The 24,254-nt window shown below is 45.4% G+C and overlaps 1 protein-coding gene across 2 annotated transcripts in view; it reads left to right on the top strand.

Annotated features, from left to right (window-relative positions):
• The window catches only part of nlgn2a (neuroligin 2a), a 198,940-nt gene that overhangs the window by 50,283 nt on the left and 124,403 nt on the right, over positions 1 to 24,254 (top strand). For both annotated transcript variants that reach the window (XM_047583844.1, XM_047583836.1), the window contains exon 2: positions 19,046 to 19,901. In XM_047583844.1, the coding sequence (XP_047439800.1) occupies positions 19,301 to 19,901 (601 nt within the window). In that variant the 5' untranslated portion in view covers positions 19,046 to 19,300. The remainder of the gene's footprint in view (positions 1 to 19,045; positions 19,902 to 24,254) is intronic.

Raw genomic sequence — 24,254 nt, 5'->3', positions numbered from 1 at the left:
GTTTTACATCAAATTATTTAGCTGTTGAACTGTCAATTTAAAACCATGCATTCAAATAGGGGATTCACACTTTACGGGTAAGTGGTCGCCCCTACTGTTGGCCTGAAGGGGCAATTATTCTTGTCGGGAGCTATAAAGATTATGGGTCTGTGAGCAGGGGATTTGTCCTCTCCTTGTGGTCAGAGGGCTGCTGCTGCCTGCCCACACACTAAAAGGGACTCACAATGCACACACAGGCGCCAAGATTTAGGAGAAAAGTAGATGAGTATTGAGCGTGGAATATATCTCTGTGCAAATTGCACCCGGGGGAGGGAAAAAAAAAAAAAAAAAAAAAAAGAGGCAGCGAGTGCCAAAGAGAAGGCAAAACAAAAGGAAGCTGGCTAAAACGAATAAGACCAAAAAAAAAAAAGAAAAAAAGGAAGAAGAAGAAGCGGGACAGATTTAGGAGGAAAGTGGAGCGAGACAGAGTCAAGCTTTGCTGGCTGCAGTTGCCTCGTTCAGATTTGCGTCATCTCTTAAAAGCAGGTTTTATGGTCACCCGCCCTCCCCCACCGCCACCACCACCACCCATCACAAACCCTTTGCAAATTACAGCACGGGCTGCGAGAGGGGATCAAACATGCACGCTGTCTTATTCATTTTTCATGGCGCGGTACTGAGGAAGCCATGGAAAGAAGGAGTGAGAGGCGAAAAAAAAAAACCCAAAACAAAACTGAGAGGCTGGGGGAATGAAAGAAAACAACAAACCAGAGTAACCTACTTTTTTTTTTTTTCTCGCTGAATGCATATGTAGAAGCTTAACTAGTTGCAATCGCACATGCACGGGCACGCGCCAAAACACTTTGCCTGTAATTGCTCTAGTTGGTGCACATGAACACTGGAGCATGGATCCCAGAGGCTGGAGTGGCAAAAAAAAAGAAAAAAAAAAGAGGAGGAAATTGGGACACATTGTGTTACAGCCTCACTCCTGGAATCATGCGGCAACATGCCACCGAGGGTTGAGCGTGACCCCCGCCGCCGACTGGAGCGAGTCCTCCTCCTCACGTCTTCGGCTGCTTCTCGGTCGCGGTGCCGCCGCTCTCTGCTGGCAGCTCATTATTTCCTTGGGCGCCGAGGGGCAAAGGCTCCCAATCCCTTAGATGCGGAGATAGAGGGAAAAGATTGACGAGCAGCGAGAGTGGAAGGCGGTGGCGGCGTTTCGGCGTCCCGCTGAGCTTCGCCACACTGCTGAGACAACTCAAATATGCCAACGCTCGCGCGGAGATTGAAGTACAGTAGCGGCAGAGGAGGCGGATGGAGAAAAGAGGAAAAGAGGAGGAGGAATGGGAGGGAACAGATTTACGGGAGCCGCACCGTGACAGAGAGGCAGGGGGGGAATAAGACAAACTGTCTGAACTGGAACAGAGAGGCAGAGAGCGTCAGCTGAGAAGAGAGCAAGAGCGGAGGAAGGCGAAGAAGCAGGAACTGAGTGAAACTTATTGCTGGCGCCCATTTCGTCAGTGAGCCCTGCAGTAGCTGAAGAGATGCTGGAGTCTTTCTGCTCGCTGCAGCCTCCAGGGCTGAACAAATGAAAGGAACTTTGAAGTTCTTAAAGCTGCACTTCCTCAAGTGGCCACCGGAGGCTGGCTCCGTCCCCGTAGACGTCCTTGTTAAAACATCTATGATTTAGGTCTATATCGCTTTCCTTCGTGTGGCGGTGAGTTTTGATACATTCGCCTGCCTCATCTCTCCTCATGCTTCACCCTTTTGCCCGTTTTTTGTTTACACTGGAGTTAGGAGGAGTCGGGCAAGATGGCGTCCGCCAGAACCGCCGCGCTGAGCTTCACAACTGAGGAAACGTCACTGAGACCAGGACACTAGCACCTCGTCATCATTTAATAATGATGACGTGCAGATATTTAAGTATGTACACAAGTATAGAGAAGGACATGGAAACTTCTCTCAAATATGAAAATTTAGCTCGTATCCATTAGCAGGCGAGGCAAGCTTTGGATTTATATTCTAAAGAGTTTGCATGGGACTGTAATAAAAGTCCTATCAGCCTTTTGAAAACAAAAAGCACAAGAGCAGAAGTGTCTAAAACGGATCATAGTGTATCCTACCTCAATCTGAAAACATTACCATGTCTTGTTTGCTAGTTTAGCCCAGAGTTACCCCTAAAGGTTAAAGTTAAAATGATCATTAGCTGGCAACAATAGTTAGGAGTTACGGCCAAGCTCCTAAAATTATAATGATCTGATATTCCTCCTCATTATATTACCCAGCCAGTACCCTTCAGTGAAGTCTGTTGTTCAGCTCGATTGCATATCTTTGCATATAGCCCTGTCTGTCTTGGCAGTTTTGAATCTGAGGATGAGGGTGGTTAATGCAGGAGGCACTGTGCCACGTACCGGCCTCACTCGGCTGGAAAGCTAGCAGGGGAGTTCTCAGATGTGTTATCATATCGAGAGGTGGCACGTCTTATCTTTGTGGGTGATCTTGCCATCTAAAACAGCCAGCAAACTCCAGAGTTTTTCTAAAAAATGCATAAAAATGCATTTCTCCTCCAAGCCGCCGCAGCTGACTGATCAGCAGTTACCGGAAAACGTTTAGTTGCCTTGATCACTATATATACACAAGATGTCACACCAGATGTTGAAAACAAGATGTTCACATAGTTTTTCAACTCGCAGATATGTTCAAGTGATTAATTTCTTAAGTAACTAAATGCTCATGTAGAATATTAATGTTTCTTTTATTCTATTGGGATCTCTTTGTCGACTTTCAGGACTTGAAAGGTGAAAAATCTTCTGATGTTTTTAGTCGTTTGTATGAATAAATGTAGAAAATTCTGAAGGGTGCAAAATGTTTAAGGAGCACTGTTTGAGAGTTTAAGTAGAGACCCCCTACCTACTATATGTGTCCTATATTAAACTTGGCCTAGTGCTATTTATAAATGTACATTATTATCATTTTGCATTCAATATCCCTTTCCTAAAATATGCTGAATTCATGTTAATGTGTATTTTAACAAATTTAAATTTGTGGAAAATTAAAAAATATATAAAAATGTCTAATCAACCAAAGATTTTGCGACCCCCCTCTGCAGTACCTTTGCAGACCCCCTAGGGGGCGTGGACCCCATGTTGAAGGCCTATGTTGTGTAGCCACAAATGGACAAAGTGGCTTTAAATTGTGAATTCTTATAGATTATTACAGTTCAGAATAGGTCAGAATATTTATGTTTTTCTCCTCGATTGACGTGAACCGTTTCTCACTGTTAGCCACCTTTTAAATATGTCTGGATATAAATAACAACAGTGATGATGATCAGTATAGCTTTTCTTCTTTTTTTTTTTGTCACTGAAATCAAAACCACAGGTACATCAATGACCATTTACAGAAACCACAAAAAGTCTTCTTCTGAGTCAGAGCTATTTATTTGATCTGACAGGACTGATGGCTGCCGACTAGAAGCCTGCTGTTGTTGTCGTCTTCTGCCTGAAATCAGAGAGCTTTTGTTTAAATGGACTCTGACTCTGTTATTGTGCCGCACAACAACAGAAAACTTGACAAATCTGGAAACGCGAACTAATGGGGCGTGGAACATAGCCAGAGGAAAATGATTAAATAAAAAAAAATATATATATATATATATAATGTAGCTTTTCATTTGTGAATGTTTTCTTATTTTCTCCTCGCCATATTTATTTTTTTCTTGTGATTTAAACATTTTGGAATCAGTAAAGTGAAAATATAATAGCATTTGCAGCCTCATTGCATACTGTATCTACACCACATAGAACATGTTCGCTGTGCTGTGCGCCAGGTCCTGTGTGAAACATGCGTTCTTGTGGCAATCGTGTGCTTCATATTTATGAGCACATCTTTCTTCAACTCCCTTTCAGTTAGAAAACCTGGCGCCGCTCTTCTCGATGAGCTCAGCTATAGATTAAAGCATTGGATGAATATTCATCGCTCGCGCTAATGGCCGAAAGAGGGGAGGAAGGAGGATGTGTTCAGATCCCGCAGCTTGTTATTAATAAAAGTGATTATTATCCGAGGATTATTCTCACCGTGCCCCTTTCTTTTGATATTTATGCCTCGCCTTCTCCTTGGCTTTAGCAGGATGCGTGCGCGCTCCTACCGCGCAATAAATTAAATTAATTGAAGACCAAAATAGACGCGGGAGAGTGGAGGGAGACGGGCGGAGATGCGAGCGGCGATGGGTGATGCGCCCTCTTGTTTGGGAAGCAGGAAATCATACTCATCAGCTGCTCGTGTGTCTCACCGGCCATCTGTCAGGGACAACTAGATCAGGATGGCAGCTCTCCAAACCCTAACTCTTCCTGTCTGTCTCGCACCATCTTTGGCATTCATCTCCATGTATGTGACTCTCGCTCTGTCTCAGGGTCCGTCGCTGGCCACTACAAGTGAAACGATTCGTTCGTCAGGGCTACGTCCTCATCTGGCCTCTGCTTTTCTAACTGAGGTTTACCATCCATCCAGCTGTGACGCAGACTATTACAAACTAAATACAACAGGGACGACGTTCAGTGCTTCGTTACTGTTGGCAGTCCATGAACAATTTAAACCGGGAGTCAAGGGGAGAATGGTCAGTTTAGTGACTGGCTTCTTGCTTTTAGTGCTTTTGTGGCCAAATCATGATGGCGAGAGATATTTTTGTATCTCGGCTGACGTTGACAGTTTGCAAGGACATATTCACCAATGGGTGAGCGCTCCTTCCCTTTCCCTTTCTCGCAGTCCGAAGAAATGACCACTTACCGTCAAGAGCAAACCACGTACCGCCAGCTAACGTTGGCAACGCGTCAGATACGCTCCCGTCGTTCTCCTCTGAAGTGAAAAAAAAAACCCTGAAGCGAGTCGAATGTGACGTTTTAGCCGTTCGCTTCTCGTGGCGCTGCTAGCGGTGACCTTTTCCCTGGCAGACTTCTCTGCAGTGGTACACAAACCTCGGTCAATGAGCTTCCCCTTGTAGTGACAGAAGGTGCCAAGTTCAGTGTAATTGCTGCTCTAATGACCTGTAATGATGTATTTGTATTACTCATAAGTTCTTGTTGCGTCAATCATGACCAGGAAGCTAAGTCCTTGAGTCTTGGCGCAATTCTTAGTCCAATTATTTGAAGACCTCATTTCACATCTGCAACCATGACTACATCTACCATGTAACCTTGAATATAAAGGCAGCCCATTAACATCCATTTTTCTCCAGTTATGTCAAGAAGAGACCACGTTCTGATCTCTAATCTTTCATGTTCATGCGCATTCCCTAAAAACACCGTCAGACTCATGACGTCCTATTTTTAGAAACTACGGAAGCTCACATTTAAAATTTAAAAAAAGCTGTAAACAGTGTGCAGCTGCACAGCTTGAGGTTCTAAACACCCGGCGCTGCTGTTTGTCTCAAGACTTCCAGACGAATGGTTAATGGTGGTATTCATATTCATGTGCGACGCTAGCGGCTTGCTAGCTCTTGGCCACACATTGTATTACTGGTGGCATAATCTATAGCAGAATGATAGAATATTTTTGGGCAATATTACAACGTTGTCATAATTCTATGTAAACATGCCTTCGAGTGAACAGGAAGCAGCTTTATTTTCCTTCCTTATTCATTCTTTTAACATAATAATACACCGCCACACAACCTCAGCAGCTTCCCGCCATTTCTTGCTGAGATCCAAAATCCAGTAGAATTTAACCACTTACACTTCATTTAATGTATTTCACTTTACAAATAATAATAATAATTAGCGTCTTGCCATCTTCAATCTCTTTTGTCTAGAATTGTGAGCGGACCTACAAGTCAACATTTTGGCGGGAAAACTTTTATCCGTCCCACGTGGCAAGTAAACAAAGCCCAGTTGCTTTTCTGCTCGTCAAGTGAGCGTCGTTAGCTACAGCTGACATTCATCAGCTTCAGACTGGCTTGTCTGAAGCCCCCAAATTCGTCCTTCTGCAACCCTCCATCCTGCCACCGCGGCCTTCTGTGTCTGTGTGTTTCCCTTCAGCGGGGATTCATTTGCTCAATTAGACCTCGCTCGCCCCGTTTCCCAAACACAGTGTAAAGCCAGTATCTGTGGCCCCTGTTGCCTTCGGCTAAATCCTCCCCATGGGTGTGTCCCACTCACCCAGTTTAAAAAGTGACCCTCCGTTTATCCTCGCTCTAGAACTTGGGCCGTGAATGCACTGCTTCTGTGAGCCTTTGAGCTCGGTGACAGGCTCGGTGAACTGTTGCTTTTGGCAGCCAGCTAGAAGGACAACAGGTCTTGTAAGATGCTTCATTTTTTTTTTTCCACCCCCGGGCTGCGATGTTTACTCACCCCGGCTGAGGACTGCACGTGTTTTCATTCGGGGAAGACTTCAGCAAGTCAGCTCGGTCCCTAATGTGACAAAAAAAAAAAATCTCTCAGTTTATTCAAGGATGCATTCATGCCAAGGATAGAAAGTCAATAATATCCTGTTGCTGCGTTTTTCAGTTTTCGGACACCGTCTCTCCAGACTGTCTGTATCCCACAGGGGTGGAGTAGAAAGCTGTTTTAAATGCCATGTGACTAGACCTTTTACTGACCACATCAAAAAAAGTCCTGACAAACTGACCCCTTAAAAGGTTTAAACAACAAACGTCCGTAATAACACTGCTTTATCACAATGTGTTTATCAAAACCCTCAGCAAACATTTTAAGAGCGATGTGCCACACATCCCAGTGTTTACTGCTGATAAAAACCGGCGGTAAATGTGCGGCCTCCTCGGTCACGTAGACGTGCCCTTCTCAAAAGACCCATTTCGGCTTAATTTAATTACCACTGTAAGACTCCCTTAAAAGTTTTAAAACTGCTCGTGTCTGCCGCGGCGCAACCTGCTCCAAGTGGTCCGATCCAAGGTCAAAACCACTTAGAGGACGGTAAAATATTTATGATACACAGAAAGCGTTTAACGGCGGCGCTCTTCAGCCAACTGCTGCGCCTCCGTCTTCCTCCGCCGTGTCGCGGAGCGTCCCCCTCTGACCACGTCGGCGCCCGCCATCGGATGCTCCCGTTCGAGGATCTGTGCGAGAGAAGGGGGCGGGGGGAGCAGCTTTAGGAGCTGTCCTTATTCGAGGGGGGCGAGGGTGGGATTTATAGCCGGTGATTTATTGAGGTGATAGGCGAAGAGGGAGAGGGAAGTAATCAGAGCAAGACGACGGGGTAACGAGCTTGACTGTGCGTTGGGAAAAAAAAAAAAAAAGCCGGAGGTGCGTTCGTCGATGGTGGATCTTTCCCCTTTTGGACGTGGGGAAGCGTTTCGCCAGCCGAACCTGGCTAAGTATAGTGTGTGAACGTGTTTGCGTGTGGCTTGGAGGCGGCGCTGTCAGCATGTGATTAATCTACCACTGTCTGTCTAATTACCACCCGTGCCCTCCCCTCCGCGTTCTGCAGCTCCACCGTAGACGCGCTGACCCAGACCGGAAACTCGGCGCTCCCGATGCAAATTAAAGCCCTGTAAATATTTGCTTTTAACTCTTGCAGACACATTGTTTCCAATTTTGCGCTCCGGTGGTCCGCAACCCCAACACCCCCGCCTCTAACGCCCCACCGCCTCCGCCTCCACCACACACACACACACACAGATACAAACCTCTGCTGCCCACCGCTGACGTACACCATATGTGCGTACATCTCTGTGTTGTCAACAGGTTTACTGACAGCCCCTACGCTCTCCTCCTCCTCCTCCTCCTCCTCCTCTGTCTGGCCCTCCTTCCTTCTGTCTCCGCATCCTCCCATTGCGTCTGTATCGAAGCCAACAGTCTGTCAGCGCGTTCTCCTCCGCTCCCAGACGAGTCGAGCCTCTGCACGGAGTGAATGGAGTCTGGCGATGGAGGGAGGACAATGAACGGAACTGTAACAGTGAATCCTAACGTGATCTCTACATAGTGGAGGTAAAGTTGGATGATCGTGTTGCGGTAAAAGCCAGAATATTCACAGACGTGCAGTCAAAAGTTACGGATCCACCTTGTTGAGCTGCACCTGCATATCACAGGTAAACCTGTTACCAGCTCAGAAGAGGAGTTTTACACTCACATCACATCAATTCTTATTCACTAGTTGCTGAAATGGCTCCTTTATAGAGTCTAATGATTGTCCACGAGTCAACTATCGGTTGTGTCTCAAGACGCTAAGTTAAAAAGCTAAAACTGAGGTTCTCCGCTCGATTTTTGGTCTAAATTTGCAGCCCAAGACATTCTGTTAATTTAAGAGGAAGAAAGAAAGCTGACATATTCTTACTGGGCCTCTAATATATCAGTATTGTATCCATCAATCAATTCCTTTCGCCGGAAAATTACCCAAACTGAGAAATTGTCTTTTTCTCTCCCCCCCCAAGTAAGTGAAATCAAACTGTTTACGCTCCATTAAACAATTCTAATTTCTTCTCACTAAATCCCTGCGCTCCGTCTTCACGCTGTTACTGTCTGTGGAGAAAATTCCACCGGCAAGTGGTAAATACGTCCTATCAGTCGCGTAGAAGCAAAGTCTGTATATATATATATATACGTATGTCACTCTTGTCGTGTTTTCGGGCGTACCCGACTTCATCATCGTGTTTTAGCTGAAATGAGTCCCGACGTACAGCACAGCTTGTGCCCCAGGGTGCTGGGGTTCGTGTCGGGGTGGGCCTTAATGGCTGCAAACTTTACTCTGTGGTATGTCACTCTGTGGAATGTCACATCCCCCTTCAGGCTGTGACATACCGCGGGTTTCCTGGCGTTCCCAGCGTACAGCTGTCTTGCCCGTAGCCGCTGTTTTTTTTTTCTCCCATCGCCGTTGTTAGCGACCTGCGCCATTTCTTTGCAAAGTTTGTGCTAGTCGGGACTCTGTAGTCGGCTTTTCAGTGTTTTTTGTTGTTTTTGGTCGGTGGAAAAGGTAACGTTGTAAAAGCTGAGTTTCTCTTTCATTAGTAGCCAATGCGTGGCTGGCCTGGTTCCTGCTAGCTGTGCTCCTCAGGCCGCTGATGCATCCTGATATGCCAGGTCCTCGACTGTGATCCATCTGAATTTCCTCGTGCCAAAAGTATTATTTTGGTAAGGGTGACCTTTGAGTGAGGTTAAGAGATGCAAATATATCGTGGCAGGTGTGAAATGATGTCTTTCCATCAGACCAGGAGCATAGACAGCATCAAAATAATAATAATAATGAAAAAATCATTCTAGTTCTAGGGATGAGGCTAAATAAATACAGCCAATTCATCTCTTCTCTCCACTCGGACAAACAAATATATGAGTAAAATGTATTTCTTTGTTTGGAAATTGTATGCTATTTGATTATTATTATTTTTTCAGTAAGTGAGGAGGTTATATTCTGTGGGATTGGAAAATAAAATATGTTCAAAAAAATATGTCATGGCAGCTTTACTGCCCAGGACCGAAGGATGTCAAATCTCCTACATGACCTGGAAAATGTTTCCGACTCCTTGTTTGCTGTTAATTATCCCACATATTTGGTGTAAATGTTGACTGATCGGCCTAATCTTAATACTCCCCCATCTTCTGACATGCCCTGCTGCCGCTTTATGACTTTGATTCCTTCTTTCCCACGTGGTGAGGGAGAGATAGAAAGATGAAAAATAAATTAAGAAGAAAAAGAATAAGGGATTGACAGGAGCCTGAGTGAACACTGACCTGCCCGCCGGCTCTTTTCTATTCAGAGCCCACACAGAAGCTGTCAGGAGGATGGCAAACATACAACAGACGCGCGCGCACTTCCACGCGCCCCGTCTACCGGCGTTAATGTGGCGTCTGCCATGAAACGTCCCCTTCTTTCTGTTCGGCCACTCGGCGTCCACTCCACCGTGCCCTCAGATTTACCTCCGCGATCAGCCCAGCAAGCTCCCGCCACACAGATAGAACACACACACACACACACACACACACACTGCCATTACAGAGAAACCCTTTATTATTGTTGTGTGCTATGGACACACACGCGCGCGCGCGCACTGGTACGCTAAAGTTTAAATATCTAATTTTCTTGTCACAGCTTCGGCGTATTAATTAGCAAACGTGAAAACAAATGTGTTGTGCCGATTCAAAGACTGTCAAACCTCGAGACGATAATGAGCGCGATCCGCTCGCGCCCCGAGGTAAACGCGCTTTTGCACGTGCGCACTCACCTACGCGGGTTCGCGCAGTCACGTTAGTTATTAAACGCACGCAATTAGCTCCGCGTTGCTTTGTCTTTTCCTCATCCCGGGCCGCAGTTTCAAAGCGGCGGCTCCCTTGCCCTCGTCCGTCCAGCGCCTCCGCCGCGCGGAGCACGGAGCAGCGGCCATTAACCAGCAGCCTCGGTCAGTTTATTATCTATCATTAAGTTGAATCTAGCCGGCGTACTGTCAGACTGACTGGCGGCACAACACGGAGGAAGAGGTGGCAGGCAATTACAGTGGAGGTTGTAGTGGGCGATTCTGCAGCTGTATTAGAGGCGAATTGTTGGAATTGGTTTTGGAGACATTTAGATTTGTGCTTGGTGAGCTGTTTGGCACGGCGGTGACGGATGTGATTGAGAGCCTGTGATTTCTTAAGGCTGATAGGACCAAAAGCTGGAAGACTGAGGAAACTTCTTGGCAGAAGCAACATTTTGGTTGGCGTTCACGGGGAGTATATAACAAAGTGTCTGGATCGTGAACGTCTTTTGTCTTCCAGGGACCGAGATCCAAACTGCAAATTTTATCTACGTGAATGCTTTAATGTTTTAGGGTTAGACCTGTTTGTTTGTTTTTTGTTTAGGGCTGGAGAGTAACTCACTTTCTGTGTCAGGTTTGATCACCTTTTTTGTTGTTGTTGTTTTTTATGGGTTAGGCTAATGATTTGGTCTACATTTTTGTACGATTTATTGTGTTTAAATGAAGCAATATTACCGAGAGGGTGTGCTTTAACGCCATTTGAGCATGACGGTGATGCGGTCAATTACCAACAGAATAAAGCGTATAATTAAATATATAAACATGTTGATGGACATTTTGCTCTCAAAATTTTAAGTTTTTTGCGAGTGTGCTTCCCGTTTCCATGGAAATACAATGTTGCCGCAGACTTGGCGGAGCAATATTTTTAGTGATGAGTCAGCCGTACTGTAATGCTGATTTGAACACGTTCTAAATGTCTTATTGACCAATCAGATTGCTTGGTCGGAACTACTTGTTTTATAATACCGGTAACGGTTCATACCAAATATCGGAATTTTTTCTTTTCATTATGATGTGTTTTTTTTTTTTTTAATATAAAGACATACTGGTGTATTTGATTACACACGGTTCAGAACACTGCGACGCAAGACACCGTTTCAGACCGGACCATTTTCAGTGTGGCGCTTCTAATTACACATGGTACGACTGTGTTTCTGTGAGACATGTTGAAGAAGGAAACGGCCGAAAAATCAAGAAGCGACAGATCGCCAGAGGCCAATTAAAGGTGCTGTGTTATTTATTTATTTATTTTTAGGGTGACCAGGCGTCCCTAATCTCTGGGGACAGACCCTGTTTTGGGTGACCTGTCCCCCGGCTAAAGCTGTCTCCGAAAGTGTCCTCAATTTTAGCTATTTACGAATGAGGGAAAAAAAGTTGCGCACAGACTACCAGTATTACGGTAGCTGGTCGCGCTGCTATTGACGCTGCAGACATGGCAGTTTAAATATGTTTAAATGTGAACAAATGTGTCAAAATAAATGAAACTGTAAATGTCCACCTTTCTCCACTTCACCTTGATAAAATTTCATTCGGTTTTTTTTCTTTGAACTCCGAGCTGTCAGTGTCTCCTGATTTCCACATCAGCAGTCAGTGCTAACACAAGGCCATACAAACCTGTTTCACTACTAGTGTGGGATTATTCTACAACATTTACTCATCATCACAGTAAAATAGTCCATCCTTAGTCAGTCTACTGCATTAATTCCTCTCTCAACCAGTAGGAAATGTTGTGAACATGTGATTATGCATGAAAAAAAAAAATACTGTGATACTGTCAGAATTTAGAAAAATACCGTGATATCCATTTTTTGTCATACTGCTCAATGAAAGTTTTACCAAAACCATTTATATTTGTCAGATATGAAACATAATTGGTGGTGGCTTTTGCTACCTCCAGCTTTGGAATCACCTATTGATTAATACGTCAACTGAATTCCATTGGCTACATTTGCATAGAAGATATTTCTTTGACCTGATGTTGACGTGGACACAGAATAAAACCATTTGGATAGTTTTTGACCTGAATTCATTGTATTGAAAGAAACAAGATGGACTGAGACCAGGTTTCATTACCTTCTGCAAACCCGTCACTTACTGTTTACCCTAAAAACACATTCCCATGGTAATTAGGAGCTTATATTCTCACATTGAACAGTTTATCGAAAGATTTGCTCCAAGCTACTTGAGTTGTAATTCCAGCCATTAACTGAATATTAGTGTTAGATGTAGCCTGTGTTTAAATTGGTTTATGTAGCTTTTCCATTTCTGGGAAATGTTGATTCCCGTATCAAAAGAACTCTTGAAATACTTGTCTGCCCAAAGACGTCTGTTTGAATTCTAAAGTGAGCTTCGTCAAGAATGAATAATCAAAGGCCAGGATCTACAATGTTAATTGATTAGAGCCTTTTTGATGTATATGTAATAGTAAATTACACTGATCCTCTAAGTCACCCCCTCCTTCAGTCTGGAGGAACGCTGCTTGTTTTTTTTTTCTTCCCCCAAACGAGGCGCACATCCATTGGCTCCTCTCACCGATCGCACTTCAATCTGCGCGGGCACAGACGTGACCTTCACACGGGAGATTAGCAGCAGGTTAATTGGAGGAAGCCCCTGTCACAGTCCACAAAAGCGGTGCCAGACACCCCTCGTCGCCGTTAAAGATAACAAAAAAAAGCACAGCCCGCTGTCGAAAGACGCGATATCACAAGCACGTTATGTCACTCTCGCCTTCATGTGAGCAGCGGAGCGGCTCCTCCATCGCCCGTGGCAACACCAGCATCAAAGCCTGGTGTCGGGTTTTGAAGCGGAGACGCGCGGGGCAGAGGCACGGGTAACAATTTGTGAAAATATGATCTCTGGCGAGGCTCGTTCTGACTAATGAGGTAGAAAATTGTTCACACGTGTAGAAGAGAGTGACAAAATTAGAAGAACATTGCAAAATTAGAATCCGACCTAATTGCCTGTGTGGCAAATTGCACAGTTTGTAATAGTTTTCTCTCTTTTTTTTTCTTTTTTTTTTTCGTTTCCTCAAATAGATTGTAAAATCTTCAAGTCACGGTTTGTGGTTTTGTATTGGATTTTATTACACTGCAAAGTTCCACATTCATTAGTGATTGCGCCGCTTGCCGGAGTGAAATTCTTCACCTCTTTAAGTAATACTCACGAACATTTGCTTCGTCTTCGCTGCGGCCGTGAGCAATCTGCCAGATGTGGCATAAAATAGCACGTTTGTTCACGGTTTAGCCAACTTAAAAAAAAAAAAAAAAAAAGGAAGTTCATACTGAATACACATCGTTTTTTTCACACTGGTGGATATTTGGCTTTTTCGTCTTTTGTTGAGGTAACTGACAGATGCAGAGGCTGAGAATACACCAACAGAGCATCTGTCTAAAGCACAATAACATCACACATCTGTCGGCCGTATATTCTTATACGCGTATCTAGGCCAGAGCGTCCCCCGGCTGAGAGCGCTTCCTGCGCTCCCACTTCTTCTTTAAACTGTCAAGAAACTCACTTCCCTGTGACATTCAGGTTTTACTGTTGATCTTTCTCATCAATGAGTGTCCTCTGATTTAGTTTGTTGACCCATTTGTTGTGCCACCGCCCCTCAGAGGAGTCACTCTTCGCAAGCTGCGCCAAATAAATCTAACCCTGGCTAATTACCCCAAGGCAATTAGCTCCTGTGTCACAGCGAAGTTAATTGAGTATTACTTTGAGCCGTGTCTAGCATGTTCCTTTACTTAAAGAAATAGTTTTTCACGCAGCATCTTCCTCGCATTTGAAAAGATGCGCCGCTCTTAGTGATGCACGCACGGGGGAATTATCACCCGGCTCGCAGCTCGCTTTCTGAGTATTTTTCTGCTTATGCTGCTTCTGCTTTCAGAGCTGAGCTTCTGTTTAGACGTTGAATTATTAATTTAGGTAAAAGTAAAGTGGTGCGCACGCAGGAGGAGTTTAGCATCGACGCAACGAGATGAAATTTCAATGAATTTCAGCGTGTTGAAGTGATTAAACGTTGGCGACAGGAAGTTGGCAGGTACCAAGTTGAACTAATCTGGTGATTGAGGTGACGACCAATGACAGTGACTGATACGTTACTTCCCCACCACCATCAGAATGTAGACGGTTTTTGGAAATAGAAGAATATTTGATGGCGAGCCATAATTCTGGTTTCCATTTTTCTTGTTTCACTTGGAAATATTGGGGTGGTAAACTATATAAGAAGGTTACCTGGGGATCCAAGGTATGGATACCTAGGTAACCTTCTAATATCCAAGGTTTGGATACCTAGGTAACCTTCTAATATCCAAGGTTTGGATACCTAGGTAACCTTCTAATATCCAAGGTATGGATACCTAGGTAACCTTCTAATATCCAAGGTATGGATACCTAGGTAACCTTCTAATATCCAAGGTTTGGATACCTAGGTAACCTCCTGATATCATTTACTACCTCAATGTTTCAGAGTTGCCTTGAACCAGTTCAAACTAATCTGAGGTGATGACCAATGGTGCTTAGTCAACAACAACTGAATCTCTTTACATGTGGACTTTCTGCAACATTAAGTTGCCAGGAACCAGTTCGAACTCATCTGAGGTGAAGACCAATGGTGCTTAGTCAACAACAACTGAATCTCTTTACATGTGGACTTTCTGCAACATTAAGTTGCCAGGAACCAATATGAACTCATCTGAGGTGAAGACCAATGGTGCTTAGTCAACAACAACTGAATCTCTTTACATGTGGACTTTCTGCAACATTAAGTTGCCAGGAACCAATATGAACTCATCTGAGGTGAAGACCAATGGCGGCGACTGATACAGTTGGTTTGAGACGGTTTAAGGAATTCTCCAAACATTTCCCATGATGACCTGAGTTCCCTCCAGCGTAGACGTCTCTTTGTAATTCAGAGCGGTAATTGTGGTTTCCATTTGTCTTGTTTAACTCGGAAACGCTGAGATGGTGAATGAGATTGAAAGGTTTCCTAGACATCGAGACCCTGGACGTTTAGTTTAGGTAACCCTAATGCGTCAATGTACATTCAGTGATAAAATCCTCACAGATATTCTCGCATAATGCTACAAGATTTTAAGATAACGTATACCCCAGGATGTTATTGACGGGGTGTCTTTCCTTTAGAGAGAACTGGAAATCAGAATTTAATTTTAATTTAGTAAAAAAAACACCAAAAAGCATTTCTGACAGTTATGCCTAATGTAAGCGACAAAGGTTCAAATGTTTACCTGCTACTACCAAGCGGCAACCTCTGACTGATGCAGCCAATTCTATAAGTGCAAACAAACTGCAGTTCATCAAGTGGCCACTTGAGGCTGCTTTCAAAAGTGAGCAAATCCCCGTAGACCCCCCCATGTTAAAAAGACCAACTTCACAGCGTGTTTAAAGCCTGGTACAAAAACTGATTTTGGTCTCAATAGATTATTTCACTATTCATGACAGTGCTGGATGGGCGGGTCTCCATATTTGGAGTATCCGAGTGTGGGCGGAGTAAAGTTCATCCAACATGGCGCCCACTTTGGGCCTCATTTTCGAGGTTCAGAACCCAATGGGTTTGTCCATAGTATGTACAGTCAATGGCTGCTACGTGTTCCAGGTTTTAAATGTTAAATTTCAAACATGTTTCATGTTAATGGGAGCGACCCCGAGCAGCCTGCGAGTGGTTCAGGAGGTTTAAGAGCGAGCCATGAACACTCCTTGCATTATTGAGTGAGGGCCCGATTGGAATACTCATCCAGTTCTTGGACGAATCAATTCAGAACTCCTCCAGCCCAAAGCAAGTTTCCTGTAACTTGACTTATGAGTAAAACAAAAAAGGAAGGAGAATGTGACTTGAATTGTTTCCTCACTTCTGAAAGATTCATGGCTTTGTAAACATGTATTATCACGCCAGGCTTGCAAGCCTTTTTGTCTTCTCTTAAGACACCTCTTTTACCGTCTGATGTTCCACTCAGCAGCTACTCCTGACAGATCTGTGTTTTTTCCTCCCCTCTACCTCACCGAGAGGTATTCAGCTGTCCGTTCCGTGCTCCACGCTCAGCATTCACTGTCGACGTCTTCACAGCGTTCATTTTTTATTTTTTTTTTTGCGCCAACGGTGTCATTGTTACAGCTCGGTTGTATAAGCCGAGCAACGCCGACATCACCGCGCCACCGGGTTGAATTTATTAGCAGGCGGACGTCATTACAGGTCAGCAAATTAGGCGACAGAATTGTATCGCTTGCAAGTTTATGGACCAAGTTAATGTGGGTAACGCGGTTTTTTGAGCACCTTTTTAATCTGAAGCACGACGTCAAACGCCTCTCTGCTTGGTTTGCGCACAGTTTGAATATTGCTTAACTGTGCATCGTCACACACACACACACACACACACACACACACACACACACAGATACTCCTGTTGGTGATTACTATGGCTCTGTTGACATCTCAGCTCTCCCTTCATCATCCCTCCCCTTCATTTCTCCCTCTCTGCTTCATCAATCACTTAAGCTCTCCCACTGCTCACAGCAGATCTGGACCAATTAGGCCTTCTAATTGAGCCAATTAGCAATTAAACACTCAGATGCACCCCGAAAATTCTGGAAGTCCCTCCAGGCGGACATGTCTGCCAGGGTCTTGGATTTCTACCAGAGATTTCGGACTCATGTGGGCCGCCGCTCCACTTCGGACCCGCTCGAAGGTCCGAGACGTGAAAAGCTAAGAAAAAGTCCGGTTCACCTCTTCTCCGAGCTCGTTTGTCCACTTCCCGGAGACTCTCCAGGCCTCGTGTCGCTCCGAAGCGTCCCTGCTTCTTCCAGCAGAGAAGCTTTTCATTAACACAATCTGTTTCCTCTCCATCTATATTCCCGCCTTTCATCTCCTGTTTGTCTCTCACCGTCCCGGCTCCCTTTTCTTTTTTTTCTTCCGCCCCACTCTCTTCATCTCTGCCTCTCGATCTCCCAGTCTCTTTTATGTATTTTGGAGGATGAAAGTTTAATGGTACTGTAGACGCTATGTGTGGGTGAAGGTTTTTTTTTTTTTTTTTTTTTTTTTTTTGTGCGTGCGTTGCGAGGCAGGGCCGGCCTCCAGACTCTCCGTGGTTTAATTAGAGCGCGCACTGTGCTGCCACGCTTCTCCGTGAGCGGATCCGCATCCAGACGCGCACATGAGGCGCGTGGGCCGCACAACAAAGTCCACACTGAGAGGAACAAAGGCGGGCGCCAGTGTATTTCTTCTGAACGCGCCGTAGCAAAAGAAGACAATGAGCGATTGCCGACGCTGAGGACTCGCTCGCAATTACCGCTCTCTGGGAAAAAAAAACAAAAACAAAAAAAATAACTCAAATCTGTTTTCATCACACTTTTCGCTACGAGCCTCAGCACATCCTCTTCTCAAAGAGCTTGTTGTACATAAAAACTTTATTATACCATGAATGAGCCTCCTTATTCTTATTATCTGCTCATCAGCCTATAGACTCTAATTATCTGCCGTCTTGCCTCGGGACACTTAACTCCCGTGCTTTCAAATCCAAATGGCTTTATTGGAAATGAGGGGGTGGGTGGAGGGGAAGAAAACAAAAATACAGAGGCGCCTCGGTGGGCGAAAGGCGAGGAGAAATAACGCAGTTAATGACGGCTTTAAATGACACCGTAATGGCGTTGGGATAAAGGAAAAGAGAGTGTGGAAAAAGGGTTACTTTTAAAAAAAAATCCGATAAGACTGAAGTAGCGGGTGAACACAAAATAGATTTTTTATTTTTTTCTCCCCTCCCTGCTCTGTCTTATTATTGCCACGGCGTTCTGTACCCTTACATAACACAACCCCAACAATATTATGAAAGTATAATCTCGTCCATTTGCTGAGTCGGGGTCTGTCACATGAGGATTTGCACATTTCCGCTGCGGATTACATGAATGGGCGTGCAGTGTGTCATTCATGTGTGGATCAGTTGAATGCGTGTGCTCCGTGCATATAGATCCAGAGAGCGTCCTGGGCGGCTATAAGCTGCTTACATGTGCCGATTATTGACCTTTGAACTTACTGGGCAGTGAAAGGCTCGCCCTAATCCCTAGCCCCAACTCTGGGTCCTCTGTGTCTACTGGATCTCCACAAGCGACACCGAAAGCCTCGAGGAAATTGATAAACACTGGAGGCATCAGTGCCAGCGTTGCTAGATGAAGGCTACTACACGCGTTTGCCGTATATTAGCCCTCCGCAGAACGATGTGCGCGCGCTGCGAGGAAGCTGACGGGTTGAGCACGGTTCGCCCCGAGGGACTCGGTGCCTGTCCTCGTACAGGTCAGACCGGAACAGGGGCGAACATGTCCAATTTAAGGTTTTCATGCATAATAGATAGGCAGAGACATGCAGAAATGTGCACTCAGCACTGAGTAGACATGAGATTTCCTCTGGTCAGATTACGTTGCAGAAAAACCAGAGGGACCGGAATGCAATCACGGTAATTGCATTTGTTTGAGTTGCCTCTCCTTCCTCGGAGGAGCTGCTCGTGATTTCATAAAGGATAGTGAAATGCATTGATCACCTCATGAAGCGTTCCCCACAATGAACCCTGGTCGGCTTGATCTCCCCTTCACTGTCTCCTCATTTAACTGCTTTCGATTCAGGAAATGTCTTTGGCTTTGGCATCGGTTGAAAGGGAAAAATGTTGCACTGACAACATTTAATGGAGTGTATTTCTGTTTGAGATAAGCTATAATCTCTCTTATCTTTCTTTCTCCCTCGTTCCCCTTTGCCTCCCCTCTCTCCGTCCTCCTTCATATCTCTTCCCCCCTCTCCACCCCCGCCTCCTGCTCCTCTGTCTCACGCTGCAGGGTTCGTCATCAGTCCGACTACCTGGATAATTGAAGACGAATAGGTATGGAACGCAACAGAACCATGGCCGAGGAAGTGTTTTGGATCGCCTTCGCTCAGAATCAGCACTGACCCGGCCCCCCACGCCAAAGCCCGACCCCCTTCTCCAGCCCCCTCGAAGGACCCTTCTTCCCTTGACGACGTCTTTGCCGTCTTTTGAGCTCATCTCAGCGTCTCTTTGCGGGTTCGCCTGCTTTCGTTTTAAGCCCCCTCTTATGCTTTACCCTCCTGACTGGAGGTCACAGTCCACATTGTCTCGTGAAGACAAGAGTTCTCCCGAAAAGACTCGAAGCAGGTGGCTGAACAGTATGAATCCAGCCATGTGCCCCCTTCCACTTGCTCTCAGCAAACAAAGTCGGCGGGGTTGGTGTTCTAGGACACGTCCGCTTGCCGCCATGACAGACTGGTACTTCATGAGCGCCCTGGGTGTCCTCCTGCTCTTCAGCCTGGCCTCGAGCCAGAAGATGGACCCCTCCAAGCACCCCATAGTCACCACCAACTACGGCAAGCTCAGGGGCATCAAGAAGGACCTGAACAATGAGATCCTGGGCCCCGTGGAGCAGTACCTGGGCGTGCCCTACGCCACGGCGCCCATCGGCGACCGGCGCTTTCAGCCGCCCGAAGCGCCGGGATCCTGGCAGGAGATCCGCAACGCCACCCAGTTCGCCCCCGTGTGCCCCCAGAACGTCCACGGGGTGCTGCCGGAGATAATGCTGCCCGTGTGGTTCACGGACAACCTGGACGTGGCGGCGGGCTACATCCAGAACCAGAGCGAGGACTGCCTCTACCTCAACGTCTACGTGCCCACGGAGGATGGTGAGTGGACAGAGCGAAGTGGAAGCTTGGTGGAGTTGGGGTGGGGGTGGTTGGGGGATATGGTGGGAAACACTTAAGGGAGGGAGTAGCTATTTGACTTTTCACTAAGCCCCGCCCCTTTGGTTACGCTTTTTTTTTTGCCTGTCAAACTTTTCGTTTCGGTAGAATCTTTACATGACTTTCATGAGCTGGTTGGACGTCTCAAAGTTTCCACCTGACTCTCGTTCTCCTACGTTCATTTAGTTCCAAGTAATTTAAATTATTTTAGTTCGGCATTACCGTCTGCTTAACTCAGATATAGAGTTACGCTTAGATAAGCCGGGCAGAGGTTAGATTTATACTTTATTGTATCTATATTGCGCAATTACAGGATAATTGTAGAGTTACTGTAGAGTGAGGACAAACCATTTAGTTCATTCTCTTCTAGGTAATGAGTTTGGCTGGGGATTGTTAGAGTATAAATTTCCCCCCTATGCGTTTCCTGTACTGGCTTCTTAATGACAGCCTATATAATGATGTAAAGTGGCTTCCATGTAGGGCCAGTGTGCTTAACCTCTAACCCTAGGGAACCGATGCTTGTTTCTACCGTAGGTGCTAAGCTACTTAGCTGCACATGCTAATATTCACGGCTTAGTATATGAAACGGTTAAACACAGTGTTTAATCCAAGCTCGACAGCCGTCTCAGAACTCGCCACGATTGAAATGCATTGACTGGACAGGCACCGTAGGGGAGGGGTTTAGTAAACAGTCGCTCGCGGGGCAGGAGAATACTGAATATTTGAATATTTTTATTCTACTTTTTAAGTTTTTTTTTTTCTTTTTTTTTCCACAACCTAAAATGATTTCAGATAGTGACTGTGAGATTAAGTCTGTGTAAGTGGGGATTTAATGGAAGAAAAAGTGAATATGCTCACACAGAAAGTCAAAAAATAAAAATCAGCCCCCCCCTCTTTCTGGTTTTATGGTACATTCCATCCAAGGGAACAAAGGATGGAGCACATTCCTGGGGCTTTATGAGAAAATAATTAGATGACTTGTGGCTTTTTATACTTTTTTTTTTTTTTCTTAAAAACCCTCTTCTCTCAACTCCGATCGCACCGCGGACGTTTTCGTCTTGCCCGGGCGGTATTTACGTGCGCCGGCGGTAAAAGAGAGATATTTCCATCTTGTCGGCAGGTGTGTCATAAAGAGCAGAGACTTCCATCAACCACTTCTCTCTCTCTCTCCTTGCCTGGGGTATTTATTATAATGTGGCTTTCAAGTCCACGTCCCTTCGCTTCCGTGTCTCTAGTATGAGCCTTTCAGAGTCAAAATCACATCAGCGGTTTCCACTTTGGACGTTTTTTTTAATAAAACGAATTTCACTAAATATACTGTATGTTCCTCCAATGCATTTATAAGCAGGTTGTGTGGTATGACAAAGGTTGCTCTAACTGTTTATGTGGACATCAGTGTGGTATCTTTCTGTCACATTTCAGTCTAACCTGTAACTTTCGTCACTCTTTTTTTTTGTTTGTTTTATATACGTATTAAATACGTACGGGGCTCTATCCATCCGGTTCAAATCTTTTCTTCTGTCTTTTCCGAGCTCTGGTGGATATGCAGATTTTTTTTTTCCCGGGCCGCCGGCTCTCGTGCTTTCATAAAGCGCAGTCTCTGGAAATGTCACAGAGCTGTAAAACGCCTCCTGACAGCGACCTTCATTCAGATCAGCGCGCGCGGTCGCTATTAGTTTAGCGATGTGCGCGCAGGTTAGAGAGATATACTCTCACCACTGCCGCTGCCTAATTACAAAATACATCACGTTTTATTTTTAGAGCTAAAGCAGTGGCGACATATGGACCCATCTCTCCCCCCCCCATCCTTCATCATCTCCGCTGCTGTATTTATTGTGGTCAACTCAGGCATGACATTGCTGGCCTCAGCAATTTCCCAGCAGCCCCAGGGTTGCCCCCCCACACCCCACACACACACCCACCTCCTCTTTTTCCTCTGCTTTTCCTCAGTCATTGATTTTAAATCATCTTTTTTTTTTTTACATGTGCAGCTGAGAGAGGAAGAGGAGGATGAGGAGATGTTTGGGGCACGGCTCTGCTTTTTACGTCACACAAATATAACGCAATATTACCGCACACTCTGCCCTTCCATTCTTCTCACTATTAAAACGCCGCATGTCTCATTCTCCCCAGGCCTTTTTCTTGTATCCTTTTTTTTTTCAGGGCCCTCTTAAGACAGAATCCTTAAAAACCTCCTCTAATTTTAAGTAGATTAAGCCTCCGGAATTACTCCTTAATTCTGCCATCAGCGCAAATGGAAGAAAGTGGGACACTCTGACACGAACGCGCGTGTTTGTGCGTTGATAAACAAATACGCTAACATTTGGCGGTTCCTCGTGGCTCTTTAATTAATACTTAAGTGCTTAGCAAGTTGCAAAGCTAGCCATGTGTTGTCATTCCTTTTTTTTTTTGTTTTTTTTTTAATTATTATTAATTTCATGGCACTCGCTGATAAATATGTTTCTGAAGTTGACACACTGCGATACTTTTGGGAACAAATCAAGACGACTAGTCGTCTTGGAGTGCGAAACTGCAACTTGTAATAAACTGCCGCCTAATCTAACATGCAAATGAGAGTTTGCGGTGCTTTTACATTTTATTACGCTCGATATATCACTATAATGGAGTCTGAAATGATAATCAAATTTAAGTTTTAATGCGGGCCTCGGCGCACTCGGTGAGTTACGGTTTAGACGTTTCATAGAAAATATACACCGATCAGCCACAACATTAAAACCGCCGACGGGAGGAGTGAAAAGCATCGGCCGTCTTGTTCCTTTTCCCCAGCAGCTCCGTTAGGATAAACCAAACAGTATCTGGAATACTGTTTATTATAACGCAGCTTGTTTCCCCGTAGGTAGTGTTTCATATCAGGCTTTAGGACCCAGGGGAAGCGTTGATGCCCTCAGGCACCCGCACCAAAACCAAACGCAGGGAGGGAGGGAGGGGCTCCGCCGGTTCCCCCGCAGATGACGTCCCATAAATCATAGCACAGAGGTTTTCATCCGACTCCTGCAGAGTCACGCTGAATCGATGGATGAGGCGACGGGAGGACCGGCTGCCGCCGCCGCCGCCGCCGCCGCCGCCGCCGCCTCGGGCCCGCAGACGAACCACGCGCCGCTCTCAGCAGTCAGCGGCCGTTAACACGGAGAAAACCCACGTGGTGAATGAGTTGGAGGAGCTTGACTCAGCAGCCTCCAAACGGGAAACGGCCGTAAAATGTTTCGCGGCATACAGAGCACATTATAGCCGTGTTTTTGTGCAGTTAGACAGAGGGCACAGAAGTAATGAAGGAAGCGTCGCTTTGATGTTAGCAGAAGGAAGTTAGTGAAAAGCCTTTCTTTTTGAACAGGGCTTATCTCATCAGTGGACTTAATGAGCAGCTAGAATCAACCAGAGCTGGATTTTTTTTTATTTTGAGCTGATGGCCAGATACAGTCGTCTTCACAAATGCTTTACTTCCAGTCTCCTTCCAGTACGTGCGACCGTGTCTCCCTGGGCCAGGCAATTTAATGGTTTCATTTTTTTTTCTTCCCCCAAATAATGAATAATTCACCCCATTTTTTTTCAACCGATCATCCCAGGAAATATAATGTTTCATTTTCCGTAGTTATGTTCCAACGTATCTACCTCAAGGTAGTTTTTTACATATATATATATATAATATACTGGGCCGCGAGAACCTTTCCCCTCCAAACTATTTCCTAAGCATCCACACGACCAGGACTGATTGGCTCCGAGTTGTTTCCTCTCAGCTCCCATCCTCCATCCGGCCAATCTGCAGTACGAGCGCGCACGTCTCGCGCGCCGAGACAAGCTTTCAGATGACATTTTTTTTCCCCCGGGTCACTGCCACAAAAACCGCAATCAGGACCGATTAGGGTTCTCTGGAGGCGCGTGAATGTGAGACTTAAAAGCAGCCGGTGTGGCCACAGGCAGGAGACTGGATTGCTTGTAAAACGCCGACATCTTGCATCTGGCGTAGGCGGTATTGTAAGATCAATAATTAAGAACGGAGTTAGAAATATGTATATATAAATGGACCAGTGTGAGTGTTGAAACATTTAAGGTAGACTCTACCTCTCTTAAAGGACCTTTATTGGTGGTAGGCCGGAGTTTAACCCTGGTAAGCTGTTCAAATGTGCCTTTTAAGCGGCTAGTTCTGTTCAATTAGTCCCTCCGAGGAGGGCGCAAATCGGTTTTGCCAGGAAATCCCGAGGGATTTGAACCGCTAACCTCAGCTCCGCGCTTCCTCGGCTGAGCTGCGGGGTGCGAGGCTTCGCGCCTCATGAATTA

This window comes from Mugil cephalus, chromosome 1, assembly GCF_022458985.1.
Source record: "Mugil cephalus isolate CIBA_MC_2020 chromosome 1, CIBA_Mcephalus_1.1, whole genome shotgun sequence".
Taxonomy (NCBI): domain Eukaryota; kingdom Metazoa; phylum Chordata; class Actinopteri; order Mugiliformes; family Mugilidae; genus Mugil; species Mugil cephalus.
Note: the sequence above shows the minus strand (reverse complement) of the source record. Positions and strands in the feature narration are given on the sequence as shown.